Source organism: Oncorhynchus gorbuscha, linkage group LG16 (genome assembly GCF_021184085.1).
Source record: "Oncorhynchus gorbuscha isolate QuinsamMale2020 ecotype Even-year linkage group LG16, OgorEven_v1.0, whole genome shotgun sequence".
NCBI classification, from domain to species: domain Eukaryota; kingdom Metazoa; phylum Chordata; class Actinopteri; order Salmoniformes; family Salmonidae; genus Oncorhynchus; species Oncorhynchus gorbuscha.
The window spans coordinates 42,561,450-42,579,552 of NC_060188.1; the positions used below are offsets into that span (position 1 = coordinate 42,561,450).

The 18,103-nt window shown below is 41.7% G+C and overlaps 1 protein-coding gene across 6 annotated transcripts in view; it reads left to right on the forward strand.

The window, feature by feature from the left end:
* Window positions 1-1,928: 1,928 nt before the first annotated feature.
* LOC123999125 (rap guanine nucleotide exchange factor 6-like) overlaps window positions 1,929-18,103 on the forward strand; it is a 136,432-nt gene continuing 120,257 nt past the window's right edge. For all 6 annotated transcript variants that reach the window (XM_046304557.1, XM_046304564.1, XM_046304560.1 and 3 more), the window contains exon 1: window positions 1,929-2,316. In XM_046304557.1, coding sequence (XP_046160513.1) covers window positions 2,242-2,316 — 75 coding nt within the window. In that variant the 5' untranslated portion in view covers window positions 1,929-2,241. The remainder of the gene's footprint in view (window positions 2,317-18,103) is intronic.

Below are 18,103 nucleotides of genomic sequence, written 5' to 3' on the forward strand. Positions count from 1 at the left end.
TTATCACAATCACAACATGAGTAGTTAATCATGAAACATACACCCCAGCCTTTCTTCTTCCCAGAGAGTACTTTTTTCCTGTTTGCACAATGTACTGAGAACCCAGCTGGCTGTATGGATGGGGACAGTATATTCCAAAAGATTAATGTATGTTACAATCCCTGATGTCTCTCTGGATGGAGATCCTCGCCCTGAGCTGGTCTACTTTATTATCCAGAGACTGAACATTAGCGAGTAATATACTCGGAAGTGGTGGATGGAGTGCACGCCTCCTGAGTTGGAATAGAAGTCCACTCCAAATAGCTATTTTCCACCGGCTGTGTTTTGGAGCAAACTCTGGAATAAGTTCAATTGCAAAAGTAATTGTTCAATTGTAAAAGCAAAAGAATCCAATTCGGGAAAGTCATATTCCTGGTCGTAATGCTGGTGAGTTGCCGCCGCTCTGTTATCCAGAAGTTCTTTCCGGCTGTATGTAATAACATAAAAAATGTCTGGGCTAATAATGTAAGAAATAACAAATGTAAGAAATAACACACAAAAAAAACAAAATATTGCAAAGTTGCTTAGGAGATAGATCAGAGCTGCCATATCTGTAGGCTCCATCTTTTGTCGTGACTCATAGCAGCCACATTGTATTCCTTCTCGTGTCTATGCGCTCTCCTCCTCTCACCTTTTCCCTTTGCTTGTTTACTTTAATGCACAACACATCAGCTGTATGTGATCAGGCTAAAAAACTTTCCAAGCCAAACCATATCATAACTGCTACACACAGCCTACATCCTTGTAGTAACGTCAAAGTCAACATAGCTAATATAACTTCTGCAATAGTAAACCCACTACAATCATGCAGTAACTACACAGCGAGCCCCTGTGGAAAATAAATGAGTAAATCCAAAATCTTACCTTGACTAGGAAGATCTCCAGTGTTGGATAGACATAGCCAGCTAGCTAGCTCTGTTTAAGTGGGGTGTTTGAGTAGGCTAAACTAGCTTGCTGAATTTGCTAGCTAAGTAAGTGAAACTGAAAGTGAAAGAGAGGGATTTCATCATTATTTATCTCTCTCTTGTTTCTCCTTCCTTTTGGAAGAAATTAATTTGTTCAAAGCGGATCAACTATGTTTTTCTCTCTCTATGAGTTAACTACTCACCACATTTTATGCACTACAGTGGTAGCTTGCTGTAGCTTATACTTTCAGTACTAGATTCATTCTCTGATTGTTTGATTCAGTGTACAATATGCTGCAAGAGCGCTGATAGGTTGGAGCACGTCCTCCGGAAGTTGTCATAATTACTGTGTAAGTCTATGGGAGGGGCTGAGAACCATAAGTCTTCTCGGTTTCGTTTGGAAGTCAATGTACCCAGAGGAGGAGGGAAGCTTGCTGTCCTCTGGCTACCCCATGGGGCTACCCTACAGAGTGCTGTTGAGGCTACTGTAGACCTTCATTGCAAAATTGTGTGTTTTAATCAATTATTAAGTGACGTGATTATATTTAGTATAGTTTTATCTAAAAATGATAACTTTTTAAATGGTCTGTTTAAAAATAAAAAATAAATTCACTTTGGAGGATGGTCCTCTCCTTCCTACTGTGAGGATCCTTAACTGATAGATTCTACAGACCCTACTGAGTACTTAAACCCCACTTTTATATTGGCACAAATAGTAGTTTTTTCCCTATAAACCCAATATTGTCAACATACCAGTCTGAACATTGTATTTGTCAACAGTGGTCTTAAAATAATGTTTAAAAACACATTTCAAAATAAATTCCTTCTTGCATTTCATTGTAAGCACAAAACAAATTGATTAACATGTAGTACCTTTTGAATGAGTTATACTCTTTGCAATGTTTTGAAATGCGGGCTTTTATTTCGAAGGTGCATTACCATAGGAAAGTGACATCACCGTTAGTGCTGCTAGCAGAATAGTAGTGTCAGCAGTCAATTCTTCCCAAATGAAGAATTGATCAGAGGGAGACAACTTTCTAACTGGACGCTAAATATGCATATCGTTCTTCACTAGTATTTTCACATATCCAATTTTGTATTATGTACTTTCGGTCAATTTGATGTGAACCAGTTGCGTTATTGAGGTTAGTTTTGTTCTCATTTTAACAAGGACTTTTCCCTCCATGTTCGGGCGAAGAAACGGGATAGCAACGGGATGGGTGAATAGCGGCATCGGCCTAAAGTGAGATGGGATCATTGCATTGATTTCTTGGGGATTTGTTTCTGGTGTGAAGTTATGACAATGACTGGATCGATGGAAACTTCTTTCAAACAAGCTTTAAAGAAACCTCCATCACAAAGGACAACAGAGGTACGCAAGCTAACGTTAGCTATGTGTTCTTAGTTTGAATTTCTCAAGTCAAAAAGTTAGCTAGCTAGCTGGAATAATTATCTCGATAGCTAGCATTCTAACGCACTAGTTGACGAGGAGCAATGTTTTATCCATTCACCCAACCAGTCACTCAGTTGTTTTTATTTCCAGGAAAGTGAGAATGAACCACCTTGGTGTGTGTGTGTGTGTGTGATATATATATATATATATATATATATATATATATATATATATACACACACACACACTGAAGTTACTCTAGCTAGCTATCCAAACTGAGAGCGAGTTTGCTAACTACTGCAATGGAAAGTGAGTTGTCAATGTTATTTAGATGACGTCATGAATGTCATTTAGTACGGTTTCCCTTTTAAGTTTTCTGAAAAGTTGATTAAACGATTATGCAATTGTTGTCCTATTCTACTATGGGGGCCTCCGGTCATATGTTCAATAGTATCTCTCTCTGGCTATCAGTTTGATTACTCGTAAGAGTTTTGTGGGATTGTCCATCACAAGGGATCTATCATCTGAAGATATTAAGATATTACGTTTTTAAAAGACAACTGTACCCCCCCCCCACACACACACAATGATTCTTTATCAACAGTAGCCTTTATATGATCTACCCATTTGATTGACTATTTCCAAGTTCTCTGACCTCTGAATGTGCTTCTTTGCTTCTACTTTTAGAATACTTTCATATTCCATGATTCATTCCTTCCCCTGTCATCCCACAGAGATGCAGAAGTTATTTATCTAAACCTCAGCTTAAATTAAGTTTTAGTCACGGCTCTTCCCTGACAATCCAAACCTCAGCCCAGTTTAGTTGGCATTGCTTTTGCCATAAGGCAATTCCACAGTAACTGAGTGAAAATGTTACTAAAACAGATGTACTTGAAATACATTTTCAGATGCGCAGTTTTATAACAGAACGACTTTTTGTGCTGTTTGTTTAACTCTCTTTGGTTTTTGTTTCACATACTTTTTTAAAGTGTACAAATCTGAGTCTCAGCATCACTCTGTTACTGTGGAATTGCCAGACTATTTCCCCAAATAGCCTACTCTGTTAAGCTGCAGAACATTTTGAATTGCAAGCACTTTTCAAGGCACAATTGGCTAAATCCTACCTACAACCTAGTTAAAAAGCCAATTTCTTTCACTGATCCACTGCTTTTTTCACTCAATGAACAGAAAGCCCTCTTTGCACCTTTTTGAGAGAGGGTGAGTGCATAATACAAAGTGACAACACACTCTACGCAACAGGTTCTGGTCCTCAAACATAAACAGACAGCTTGGGTAAAATTGCTATTGAGGAAGGTAAGTTTATCAGGTGAGTGATAAGAATGAAAATGTGGTCTTGGTGCTTATCTTGGAGGCAGACATAGGCATTGCATGCCTTGTTCTCAGATGTAGGGCTTTATTAGTGACTTTTATGCTGCAGGTATGGGTTGCATCCAGAATGGTGCCCTTTTCCCTACAAATTACATACTAAACTACTGATCAAAAGTATTGCGCTAGGGAACAGGGTGCCATTTGCGATGCACAATGATGTCCGTGTCCTGAGTTTCCTGTTAATCTCATCCTGCTCTATCCACTAAGAGGCTGTGCGAGTAGAGGTGCCCACTACTGTATGATTTACTGCAGGGTTGTTACGATATCAGTACTGCGCTACTCGGAAGAATTGTGTCAAGGAAACAAAACAGAAAGCGGATATAATTTATTTTTAACATTTGTATTGGTACAAGACAAGCACATATTTCCAGCCTGTAATGACTGAGTTGTGTGAAGGCTGCCTGCATGTAAAGCAGCATTCCATGCAGGACTCAGGGCGTGAAGAGGCATATTCCCTCGGAGCCAGTACTGATAGTGAAAGCAGACGCTGCAGGGCCACTCTGAAGTAGGCAGGCTACATTAGTCACAAAGGTCAACGTTTCACTGTGGTGAAGCAATGGGAATTCCTGTTGAATTCCTGAAAACAACACACCCTGAAAGTAAATTGTAGACGCTTTAAGGTTTTGTTATTTTATTCTGAACAAAAATGTAAACGCAACAATTTCAATAAACAAAACATGCAACAATTTCATCACTGAGTTTACAGTTCATATAGGAAATCAGTCAATATAAAATAAATAAATTAGACCTTAATCTATGGATTTCACATCACTGGGCAGGGGCGCAGCTATGAGTGGGCCTGGGAGGACATATGCCCACACACTTGGGCGCCAGGCCCACCCACTGGGAGCCAGCTCCAGCCAATTAGAATGAGTTTTTCCCAACAAAAAGGCTTTTATTACAGATACAAATACTCCTCAGTTTCATCAGCTGTCCGGGTGGCTGGTCTCGGACGATCCCGCAGGTGAATAAGCCGGATGCGGAGGTCCTGGGCTGGCGTGGTTACACGTGGTCTGTGGTTGAGGCCGGTTGGACGTACTGCCAAATTATTTAAAATGACGTTTGAGCCGGTTTATGGTAGAGAAATTAACATTTTATTCTCTGGCAACCGCTCTGGTGGACATTCCTGCAGTCAGCAAGCCAATTACACGCTCCTTCTAAACATGAAACATTGTGGCATTGTTGTGTGACACAACTGTACATTTGGCCTTTTATTGTCCTCAGCTCAAGGTGCACCGGTGGAATGAATGATCATGCTGTTTAATGAGCTTCTTGATATGCCACACCGGTCTGGTGGATTAATTATCTTGGCAAAGGAGAAATGCTCACTAACAGAGATGTAAACTCATTTGTTCTGCATATTTGAGAGAAATAAGCTTTTTGTGTGGTATTTTATTTCAGCCCATGAAACATGGCACCAACACTTTAAATGTTGCGTTCTATATTTTTGTTCAGTATACACGCAGAGCATGTCTACAAACAATTTTCACAGCATTAAAGTTTTTTTAAAGACTTTCTTTTTGATGTTTGTCTCTTATTGTTCTTATCCCTCAATACGGGCTACCAGAGCAGTAGACTACAAGCTCTTGCTTTTAAAACTTTCGACATGGTAGTCTTATTAAAGTGTATTTATTACTTTGCAGGAATCCCTGTCTGTCAGTTTGACTCCCCTCTCTGTGATTTATAGAAAAGGAAAGTGGGCCTTGTAACACCTCTATCCCACCGACAGCGGCATTGCGTTTTTGGTACACCAGAAGTACACTGATTTCCAATGGAATGCTGTGTTTGTCTTGCAGTGCATTCTGTGTTCTTTTTGGTGCGTAGGTTAGATATATCCAACGTATGCGTCAAATTGTATGTGCAGACTTGACAGAAGTGGAAGCAGAAGGTGAATGCTGAACTTCTTTTGCAAACATATCCAGTAAAAATTGTGGATTACGTAATGAAAAAAGTTTGACTGCAGAGTTTGGTACGCGGCATTTATGCAATGACGCTGTCGGTCTGATCGAGGCCCGACTCCTCTCCTATTCTTTCAAGGCAGCTCAAATATGTAGGTCACAAACATCCTGCGTACAGCCCTTTCAGACTTAATTTAGCACAATAACATTCCACTCAATAGCCTTGCACAGGTACACTAGAGAAGGACCTGGAAAATGTGAAGTTTGAGTATCTTTGGACATAAAAGTCTACATTGGGCTTTGTCCGTTCTTTTTTTCTTTTGAATTGTGTCCCCTTTAAGAAGTTTGGCTGTATAAAAAAGCTGGTGATAGGGCTCCCGAGTGGCGCAGCAGTCTGAGGCACTGCATCTCGGTGCAAGAGGCATCACTACAGACCCTGGTTCGATTCCAGGCTGTATCACAATTGGCCATTATTGGGAGTCCCATAGGGCGGCGCACAGTTGGCCCAGCTTCATCCGGGGTTAGGGTTTGGCCAGGGTAGGCTGCCATTGTAAATAAGAATTTGTTCTTAACTGAATATATATATATATATATATATATATAGCAGTGTTCTACTCCAAATTGTCCAGATTTCAAATATATATATATTTGTTTGAGATCTGGACAATTTGGAGCAGAACACTGCTCATGCAGCAAGTCTAAACAACCACAGTTTCCTGAGCTGATGAGCCATGCTGCCTTTATTTTCCCTTCAATTAATATATTGGCACTTTTTATTTGAGGTGAACTTGTTGTTTAGGGTTGAATTCTATGTACTGTCATTGGTCTTAAGGCAGTACCATTTTGTCAATGTTGAGACCCCCCCCTTTAATGGTACTATGGAAAAGATGAGTCACTCAGTACAACACAATACCTTATTGCAGTGAGTCCCACATTTCCTCTCGGTCTGGTCCTCTAAACAATGCTCTGGAAGTGGAACATCTGTTTCTTGGTTTAATTGCAAGGCTATGCACCCGCCCCCTCTCACACATTATTTTGTCATCACTAGAAGCCCATTTTCGGACATAAATATAGGCAAGACACAATATTTTTTGTGGCATTGCTTTAAAACACTCTGTTAAAATACCTTACAAGTCCACAGAATGTGCGCCGATTCTGAACATTGACTCTACTGGCAGTCCACCTCAGAGCACTAACATGAAAGAATGAAGCCGGACTTGAACTGACTCTTTAAAGCCCTAACTTAGCTGACACGTGCGGCAAGAATGCAACGTGCACACCTCTTGCATGCCGGGAATATGAGCTGGTTCCGTGAAGTGCCCACCCCTCAGGCTGTTCACTCATTGTGATGGAAGTTATCAGTCCTGGATCTGCTGGTGACTAAGTAAGGCAGCGCTATCATTATCTACTGGTTTTCATGTCTATGGGTTGGCCCAAAGAAGAACGACTGCCCCCTCTCATTTGAAGCCACAGAAGTTCAAGGCCGACCACGGTACTTCTGGCATTGTTTGCAGGAAATAGGATCCCCCCATTATAGTTGATGGGAAAATGGGATTCTTCATGTAAAAAAAAAAAACGTTTAGAAGACAATCATGGTACCAATAATTGCTTCTAATACAGCAGATGAACAGTACATTCAGAAAGTATTCAGACCCCTTTACTTTTTCCACATTTTGTTACGTTACAGCCTTATTCTAAAATGGATTCAATTGTTTTTTCACCTCATCCATCTACACACAATAGCCTAAAACAGAAATATTACATTTACGTAAGTATTCAGACCCTTTACTCAGTACTTTGTTGAAGCACCTTTGGCAGTGACTACAGCACCGAGTCTTCTTGAATTTGACACTACAAGCTTGGCACACCTGTATTTGGGGAGTTTCTCCCATTCTTTTCTGCAGATCCTCTCAAGCTCTGTCAGGTTGGATGGGGAGCTTCTCTGCACAGCTTTTTTCAGGTCTCCAGAGATGTTCGAATGGGTTCAAGTCCGGGCTCTGGCTGGGCCAATCAAGGACATTTAGAGACTTTTACTGAAGCCACTCCTGTGTTGGCTTGCCTGTGTGTTTAGGGGTCGTTGTCCTGTTGGAAAGGGAACCTTCGCTCCACTATTCTCTACGGACAGTTCCTTTGACCTCCATGACTTGGTTTTTGCTTTGACATGCGCTGTCAACTGTGGGACCTTTATATAGACAGGTGTGTGCCTTTCTAAATCCTGTCCAATCAGTTGAATTTACCACAGGTAGACTCCAATCAAGTTGTTGAAACATCTCAAGGATCATCAATGAACACAGGATAGCCCTGAGCTCAATTTTGAGTCTCATAGCAAAGGGTTTGAATACTTCTATAAATACGGTATTTTGGGCCTCCCGAGTGGCACAGGGGTCTAAGGCACTGCATCACGGTGCTAGCTGTGCCACTAGAGATTCTGTGTTCGAGCCCAGGCTCTGTCGCAGCCGGCCGCCACCGGGAGGCCCATGGGGCGGTGCACAATTGGCCTAGCGTCGTCCCCGGTAGGGAGGGTTTGGCCAGCTGGAATATCCTTATTTCATCGCACACTAGCGACTCCTGTGGCGGGCCGGGTGCAGTGCACGCTGAAACGGTCGCCAGGTGTACGGTGTTTCCTCTGGCTTCCGGGTTGGATGGGCATTGTGTCAAGAAGCAGTGCAGCTTGCTTGGGTTGTGTTTCGGAGGACGCATGGCTCTCAACCTTCACCTCTGCCGAGTCCGTACGGGAGTTGCAGCGATGAGACAAGACTGTAACTACTACCAATTAGATACCATGAAATTGGTTTTTTATTTTTTAATAAAAGAGCAAACATTTCTAAATTGTTTTCACTAATGAGGTATTGTGTATAGATTGGTGAAGGGATCTGAGTACTTTAAGAATGCACTATGTCCTTGAACCATTAAAAAAAAATCACACACAGAAAAGGTTATAAGGATACATTATAGCACCGGTTGGTATGGCTGCTGTTTTACGGGCTCCTAACCAATCATGCTGTTCTGTGTGTGTTTTCATGTTCCTTACTTTTTTGTTGTTGTTGTGCATAATGTTTCTGATATGTCTCTTATGACTGTAAAGAATTTCTGGATATCAGAACAGCGATTACTCACCTCGGACTGGATGAAGATTTTTTTTGTCTTTAACGAATCAGAGGGCAAAAAATGTACGGCTCCTCCCAGATGAGGCCCAAATCCTGTCATTTGCACGAAGGGGAGGTACCGATACAGGTGTGCAGATTCAGGTGCTTGGTGAGAATTCAACAGCGAGTAGATAATCCACCTTTGCACGCTCACCAGTAGGACAGATTTATTTATTTATATTATTTATTTTTATTTGACCTTTATTTAACTAGGCAAGTCAGTTAAGAACAGATTCTTATTTTCAATGATGGCCTAGGAACAGTGGGTGAACTGCCTTGTTCAGGGGCAGAGCAACAGATTTGTACCCTGTCAGCTCGGGGGTTTGAACTTGCAACCTTCCGGTTACTAGTCCAACGCTCTAACCACTAGGCTACCCTGCTGCCCCATGGTAATCACTGGAGAATAAAATGGATGAGCTCCGTTCGAGACTATCCTTCCAACGGGACATTTAATGACTGTAATATCTTATCTTTCACCGAGTGGTGGCTGATCAAGGACATGGATAATATACAGTTGGCTGGGTTTCTCGTGCATCGGCAAGACAAAACAGCAACCTCTGGTAAGATGAGGGGTGGTGGTCTGTCTATTTGTCAACAACAGCAGTCCACGATCTGTAATATTTAACCTCTTCAGTCGACCCTCTACTTTTTCGAACATTCTGTTAAAAATCGCGCAACATTTCAGCGCCCTGCTACTCATGCCAGGAATATAGTATATGCATATGATTAGTATGTGTGGATAGAAAACACTCAGACGTTTATAAAACTGGTTAAATCACGGCTGTGACTTTAACAGAATGTGCGTTTCATTGAAAAGTGCAGGAAAATCTGATCACTGAAAGTGGAAAAATATATCCATCCGCCACTTCAACCCATTGTAATGGGCGAAATACATTAAATAGGGCTGAGGTTGCAGTACCTACAGCTTCCACACGATGTCAACAGTCTTGTCATTTGCCAATTCTTTGTTTCTTGGTCAAACGGACAAGAGACAGGCTTTTTCTTCAGGTCTCCGACCGGATATTTTGGTTGAGAAATACACGGACAGTATTTCAAGACGGACCCCTATAGAAAACACTTCGTCTCGTGATTAATTTGATCGCTTATTAACGTTTACTAATACCTAAGGTTGCATTACAAAAGTATTTCGAAGTGTTTTGTGAAAGTTTATCGTTGACTTTTTGAATTAAAAAAAATGACGTTACGTTATGAAACGCTATTTTTTTTCGTTTATCACACAGTCTTCATAGATCGATATCTAGGCTATATATGGACCGATTTAATCGAAAAAAAGACCCAATAATGATTATGGGACATCTAGGAGTGCCAACAAAGAAGATGGTCAATGGTAATGAATTTTATTTTATTTTATTTGTGCGGTTTGTGTAGCGCCGACTATGCTAATTATTTTGTTTACATCCCCTGCGTGTCTTTTGGGGTGTTACATGCTATCAGATAATAGCTTCTCATGCTTTCGCCGAAAAGCATTTAAAAATCTGACTTGTTGCCTGGATCACAACGAGTGTAGCTTTAATTCAATACCCTGCATGTGTATTTTAATGAACGTTTGAGTTTTAACTAATACTATTAGCATTTAGCGTAGCGCATTTGCATTTCCAGAGCTCTAGATGGGACGCCTGCGTGCCAGGTAGGAGCAAGAGGTTAAGCAAGTCTCGAGATTTTGCTCACCTGAGGTAGTTTTAATCTATATTTTTCGTAGCTGTCTATTTACCACCACAAACCGAATCAGGCTCTTAGACTGCATTCAACAAGCTATATAAGGCCATAAGCAAATGAGAATGCTCACCCAGAAGCAGCGCTCCAAGTAGCTGGGGACTTGAATGCAGAAAAACTGAAATCTGTTTTACCTAATTCCTATCAGCATATCATGTGTTCATAGAGATGCGTACAAAGCTCTCCCTCACCCTTCATTTGGATAATCTGAACATAATTCTCTCCTCCTGATTCCTGCTTACAAGCAATAACTCAAGCAGTAAGTGCCCAGTGATGCTAGCCTACCAGACAAGCTAAATGCCTTATATGCTCGCTTCGAGGCAAGCAACACTGAACCATGCATGAGAGCACCAGCTGTACTGGATGACCGTGATTGTGCTCTCCGTGGACAATGTGCATAAGACCTTTAAACAGGTCAACATTCACAAGACCGCATGGCCAGACGGATTACCAGGACGCATACTCTGAGCATGTGCTGACCAACTGGCAAGTGTCTTCACTGACATTTTCAAACTCTCCCTTACCCATTGTGTAATACCTACGTTTCAAGCAGACCACCATAGTCCCTATGCCCAAGTAAACCTGCCTAAATGACTACTGCTTGTAGCACTCACGTCTGTAGCCATGAAGTCCTTTGAAAGGCTGGTCATGGCTCACATCAACACCATCATCCAAGAAACCCTAGACATAGTACAATTTACATACCGCCCCAAGAGATCCATAGAGGACACAATCTCCATTGCACTCCACAGTGCCTTTTCCCACCTGGACAAAGGAACACGTGAGAATGCTGTTAGTTGACTACAGCTCAGCTTTCAACACCATAGTGCCCTCACTAAGCTAAGGACCCTGGGACTAAACACCTCCCTCTGCAACTGGATCCTGGACTTCCTGACGGGCCGCCTCCATGTGGTAAGGGTTGGCAACATGCACCTGCCACGCTGATCCTCAACATGGTGGCCCCGCAGGGTTGCGTGCTTATTTATTTGGTGTATATAGTATTATTTATAATTTGACCAAGTGACAACCTTATGTGTTGTGCAAGAAGTTGGGCTATTGTATTTGTAGCGAGCTGTATTGCTGTAAAAGTATTGGTCCACATTCTAGCCCGTGTCCATCACTACATGCAGTAATTGCTTTTCTTGGCTCTCTACAAAAATCTTTCGGGCCAACTGTTATATTGTTTGTCTAGTAGCCAGCTAGCGGGGATATTGGCTATGACCATTGGCATTGTAGAACAACCGAGCTACAATGTATAACCTCAACATCTCCCTCCTGTACTGCATCCTGCATGTTGGACATGAAGAAGCCAAAGCTCAGTCTCGCCTCACTTGTCCAGTCATGTGAAATCCATAGATTAGGGCCTAATTAATTTATTTCAATTGACTGATTTCCTTTTATGAACTGTGAAATCTTTGAAATGGTTGTGTTTGTTTTTGCTCAGTATAGTTTGTTTGCCCTTGTTTAGTTAAGAAATATGAACAATTCCGACTTCAAGGGGCCTTGTGTTCTAACCGTCACCCTAGGCCAATTATCATGTTAGTAGTAACAATGTGTCAAGATCACAATTCCGGAATTATCAGCGCTTGAACTTCTGCACAGAGAATGTATTGCTTGTGACTTTCATCAAACGAGTAAACAGCAAGCGATCGAGGCACTGGAAGTACAACATGTTGTTCTGTGTCTTCCTTCCCAGTACACCAAATGCTGTTATGTCCCCCTGATAAGATGCCATTCCCCCAGGGCTACCGACTTGTTTGTGCTGCCAAGGCGATAAGTGACACTGTTGTCACCATCACGGGAGCCATGTTCAGTCAACATACCATCTTATTTCCCATGCAAATGTATTCAAACCGGGGGGGGGGGTGTGGTTGAGAGCTCTTCTTTAAATTTGGGCTAATCCCTATTGTGACGTCCCTTTTTATAATATCACTGGAGTTTATTAGGGCGGCAGGTAGCCTAGCCGTTAAGAGTGTTGGGCCAGTAACTGAAGCTGAAGCTGGTTTGTATTCCCGAGCCGGCAAGGCAGTTTAACCACCTCCTCCCCGGATGCCGATGACGTCGTTTTTTTTTTTTTTTTTTAAGGCAGTCCCCCGCACCTCTCTGATTCAGAGGGGTTGGGTTAAATGTGGAAGACTCATACCAGTTGAATTTATTCAGTTGTGCAATTGACTAGGTATCTCCCGTTCCCTGTTTAAAAAGTGTCCTTTTCTGTGTATTTAATATCCACCAGCCACACAGTTGTCTGGATAAATGTTATTGTACTTGACTTATTGACTAAATGTCTTAACAGATGCGGATTCGTCTTCAAGTGAAACACCTAGCTAGGCCTTGCAGGCAGCCTGTGGTCTCAAACAAGTGAAAGCATGTAGGCCACAGCCTCACAGAACCTGCAGTTTTCCTCCGCCCGATCTATGTAGCTAGCTACAGTATTGTATGCCTTCAGAAAGTGTTCATACCCCTTGACATATTCCACATTTTGTTGTGTTACAGCCTGAATTTGAACCTTTTTTTAATTATTATTTTTTTTTCTCTCTCACCAATCTACACATAATGACGGGGGGTATATAATCACAATACCCCAGACATATCGAATTTATGTGAGTATTCACACCCCCTGATTCAATACATGTTAGAATGACCTCTGCCAGTGATTACAGCTATGAGTGAGTCTTCCTGCGTACTTCTCTAAGACCATACATACCTGGACTACAGTATTTGCACATTATTCTTTACCATATTATTCAAGCTCTGTCAAGTTGGTTGTTGATCATTGCTCGACAGCCATTTTCTTGGCATAGATTTTCAAGCCGATTTAAAAAAAATATATATATATATATTTTTAAAGTCAAAACTTTAACTAGGCCGCGCAGGAACATTTGAATGTTGTATGTTGTCTTGGGAAGCTACTCCAGTGTATATTTGTCCTTGTGTTTTAGGTTATTGTCCTGCTCAACCAGGTTTTCCTGTATGATTTTTGCTTGTGCTTAGCTCTATTCTTCTTCTTTTTATCCTAAAAAACTCCCTAGTCCTTGCCGATATCAAGCATATCCATAACACGATGCAGCCACCACCATTCTTGAAAATGTCAGTGGTACTCAGTGATGTGTTGGATTTGCCCCAAACATAACACTTTATATTCAGTACATTTATTTGCCACATTTTTTTGCCGTTTTACTTTAGTGTCTTGTTGCGAACAGGATGTATTTAAAAAAAGATTTGTATTCTGTACAGGCCACCTCCTTTTCACTCTGTCATTTAGGTTAGTATTGTGGAGTAACTACAATGTTGTTGACCCGTTCTCATTTTTCCTCCTATCACTGCCATTATACTCTGTAACTGTTTTACATTACACCATTGGCCTCGAGGTGAAATCCCTGAGTGGTGAAATCCTCTCCGGGAAGGACGCCTCTATCTTTGTAGTGACTGGGTGTATTGATAGACCATCCAAAGTGTAATTAATAACATCACCATATTCAAAGAGATATTCAATATCTCTTTTTTTATTTTTTTTAACCATCCCAATAAGTGCCCTTCATTGCAAAGCATTGGAAAACCTCCCTGGTCTTTGTGGTTGAATCTGTGTCAGAAATCCACTGCTCGACTGAGGGACCTTACAGATAATTGCATGTGTGGTGCTCAGAGATGAGGTAGTCATTCAAAATTCATTTTTATTGCGCACAGAGTGAGTCCATTGAATTTATTATGTGATTTGTTAAGCTCATTTTTACTCCTGAACTTACTTTGGCTTGCCATAACGAAAGGGTTTGAATACTTATTGACTCAACACCTTTTCAGCGATTTGATTTTGTATTCATTTGTAAACATTTCAAAGAACTTAATTCCACTTTTGACATTTTGCTACTTTGTCTAGGCCAGTGACGCAACATCTGAATGTAAGCCATTTTAAATGCGTACTCTAACATAACAAAATGTGGAAAAAGTCTAGGGGTGTGAGTACTTTGTGAAGACACTGTAAGCCCAGCCGCCCACCCTTAAACACTTATTTTCGGGCTGGCAGCAGAGAGACTACAGCCTCACCAAAGTGAGCTCAGCACTTCTGCTCTCTCTCTCACTTCTGCTTTTTTTTGGTAGTTGAACCACTTTTTGCTACTCCCACAAGGTGTCTTCCAGGCTTATGGATAGAGAGAAAACGACCGTAGCCCTTGGATTATGACTTGGAGTTGACATCCCAAGTTGCTGTCATAACTTTGCTGTTCTTTTCAGCCCTCGTCGTGTCTGAAATGTCAATCTCTGCGAATTAGTTAAGATTACATAATGGAAAAACATTTTCCAACGTCAGGATTTGTGTTTTCCAGTCGAGCTTTTGGCTGTCTTGTCTGGCACAGGGGCTGGTGGATAGATGACAGCTGTACTGTAGTGTGGCGGTGGTACAGTAGCACTCTACCTTTTCCCATGATGCCCCATTACTACCCTTTCTATAAACTTCTTGTTTTTTTCCCCACAGGCTTTTAAGGATTTCACTAAAGACCCACTTTTATTTTTTTATTCCGTAAGGGATCAACCGCGTTGAAAGTATCGACTTTGGGGGCCAAGGAACCTGACTGCCCCCTTCTAAAAGCGCCATACTGCAGTGGTGGAAAAAGTACCCAATTGTCATACTTGAGTAAAGTGAAGATGTGTTATTTGAAACTGACTCAAGTGAAAGTCACCCAGTAAAATACTACTTGCTTTTAAATATACTTAAGTATCAAAAGTAAATGTAATTGCAAAAATATACTTCAGTATCAAAAGTAAAAGTATAAATAATTTAAAATGACTTCTATTTGACAATCCAAACGACAAAATAGTCTTAAAAAAAAATGTATTTGTATATTTTACATTTACGGATAGTCGAGGGCACACTCCAACACTCAGACTCATTTGTGTTTAGTGAGTCTGCCAGATCACTCGGTATGGATGACCCGGGATGTTCTCTTTTAATTCTGTGAATTGGACAATTTTCATGTCCTGCTAAGCATTCAAAATGTAACGAGTACTTTTGGGTGTTTGGGAAAATGTAAAAAGTAGATTTATTTTCTTTAGGAATGTAGTAATCCAAAAGTTGTCAATTATGTACAGTACAGATACTACTTAAGTATTTTTACTTAATTTAGTATTTTATGCCACTGCATAAAGGCTAGGCTAAGTACCATTTGATTAGTTTGAAGCTCTCATGGCAAAATGTAAGCGCTCTAGTCCTACCTGAAAGCCATGCATGATTCTGACTCTTTTATAAAAAATAATATATATATAACTCGGCAAGTCGGTTAAGAACAAATTCTTATTTTACAATGACGGCCAAACCCGGACGACGCTGGGCCAATTGTGTGCCGCCCTATGGGACTCCTAATCGCGGAACGGTTGTGATACAGCCTGGAATCAAAACAGGGTCTGCATTGACTCCTTTAGCACTGAGAGGCAGTACCTTAGACCGCTGCGCCACTCGGGACTCCTTGATAAAGCGCTAACAGGATAGAGGATTTACCCGAGCACTTTGCTGCTTTCTGATTTTTATTCTGCTTAAGACCGTTGGTCATATCTGACCTTACAGGCCTGCATGTCAAACCGCTAATGGAAACAACATTTTTTTCTCACAGAAGTTAAGCCTTAATGTCAAGTAAGGAGATTTGTAGCATAGTGCCGCTATATCCTCCCTGGTTTTAGAGTCTTGATCTGAAATGCTTAAATGCCTGAACGGGTGCGTAGATCTCTTCAGTTGGCCCTACAATACAGTGAAGCGGTCACATGTTGCCTCCGAGTCCACAGGCCTCTAATTCACTGCCTCAGCCTACGCTCGTTTCTGCCTGGGCGTACTCCAAGCCTCAAATAATGTGTGTATTATGAAATGAGGTATAAAGAGTCTGCTGTTTTCCCGTCATGTTTTCAGATACCGGGGTGAATGTGTGAAGTCTTCAGATGTGTTATTCTTTTACTGTTGATAGAAGTCTATGGAAATGTCCAGGAGGATGTTTATCCTGCAGCCTGAATGGCTCTGCTGTGGTGTTTTGTACAATGCCCTCCTCTGTAAGGTCTACATACTGTACATTTTTATGTAGGCTTGAAAGACAATTTGAACTCTAGTCTACATACAGGACTGTGCTTCTGTAGAGAGAAAGAGCTTACTTGTGTAATTATTGCACAGGGTCACCTGAGGAGCAGGCAGCCTATGTGCCAGAAGGTGGCAGCAACACTGTACCTGCATGTCACTTTGTTCTACACATATAAACAAAAGGACATTGCTTACATTTGCTGTTCAATTACATGATCCCACTTGCAAGACTGCTGCTGTCCTTGAGCAGCTTCTTGTGTTTTATGTTTAGGCCCACTTTGACTGATAGATATAATGAAATAGGCAATCCTAATCTTTTACGGCATCATTTTTGTCAAGCATATAGGCCTATGTGAAATGAAGAGCATTATTTTTTTATCATTGTACATTTGATTTAGTGTAAACGGACATGTTGGAAGAGAGTATGTTTTGACAGTTCAGATGATCGTATGTACAGTTTAAGTGATACGCTCTTCTGTAGTTAGCTGGTGATGTGTTTTAATGGATGGTTCAACACTGTGATGATGTCACATATCACAGATGGGGTCAGGCCACTTTGTGAACCTCTAGGGAGACGATCGGTCAAAGGTCATTCTAGAGTGCTTCTTCTCCCCCCCCCCCCGACACCGACACAGTTAAAGTCAAAGAAGCAGGGTGGGGGTGAATTTCATTTAAATAGCCTACAGAATTAGTCTATTTCATGAATTTATTTAGAATAGGCTAATTGAAACATAAGTAACCCCCTCACCCTGCAAAGCAGGCTTGTCAGTACAGGAGAACCGGACTGTGACTGTGATTGAGTTACAGCACTCCATGGGAGAGACAGACAATTTTATTGAAAAGGTTCACGCTGGTGATTCTGACATCCTGTCTGGGGCTATTGATGATCAGTTTCAGTCTGATCAATGATTGAAGGGGAGCAGAGTTGTTTTTTTGTTGTCATGAGGAGGTGGGATGGACTCTGGAAAGGAGGCCAGTTGTAGACCTAAGCCTATTGACATCAGTGTTTTAAATTTAGGCGACCATTGGCCTGGCCTTGCCCCCCCCCAGCGAGAGGAAGCTCCAAGCGGCGCCTGCATATTGAGTGGACCCCTACCCCTGCCCCAGGTCATGTGGGACACATTGACTGTAGGGGACAGGGGTCTGTCTGGCATGACCTGAACGCACTACTGGCCTCAGTCACCTCTGGGTCCTGGCCAGGCCGGCCCCATACTGCACTCACTGGTTGTGTTCCAAATGGCACCCCATTCCCTATGTAGTGCACTACTTTTGACCAGATCCCTATGGGCCCTGTTAAAAAGTAGTTTCTGACATAGGGAATAGGGTCCAATTTGGAACTCAACCGCTGCGCTCACCCGGCCAACTCCTCTGGCCTCAGAAAAAATAGTGCTTGCCACAGCAGAAGCTGCTCTCGCGAACCCAGTTAGCTCTGAGGGAAAGTCAATACCGTTTTAGTAGCTCGAAGACGTCGGTGTGCAGTATGTTGCTGCCAGTGTTTCCAAGAATTGTAGTTTTCTTCCTCGCTATAAGTGGGGCAGGCCTAGGGC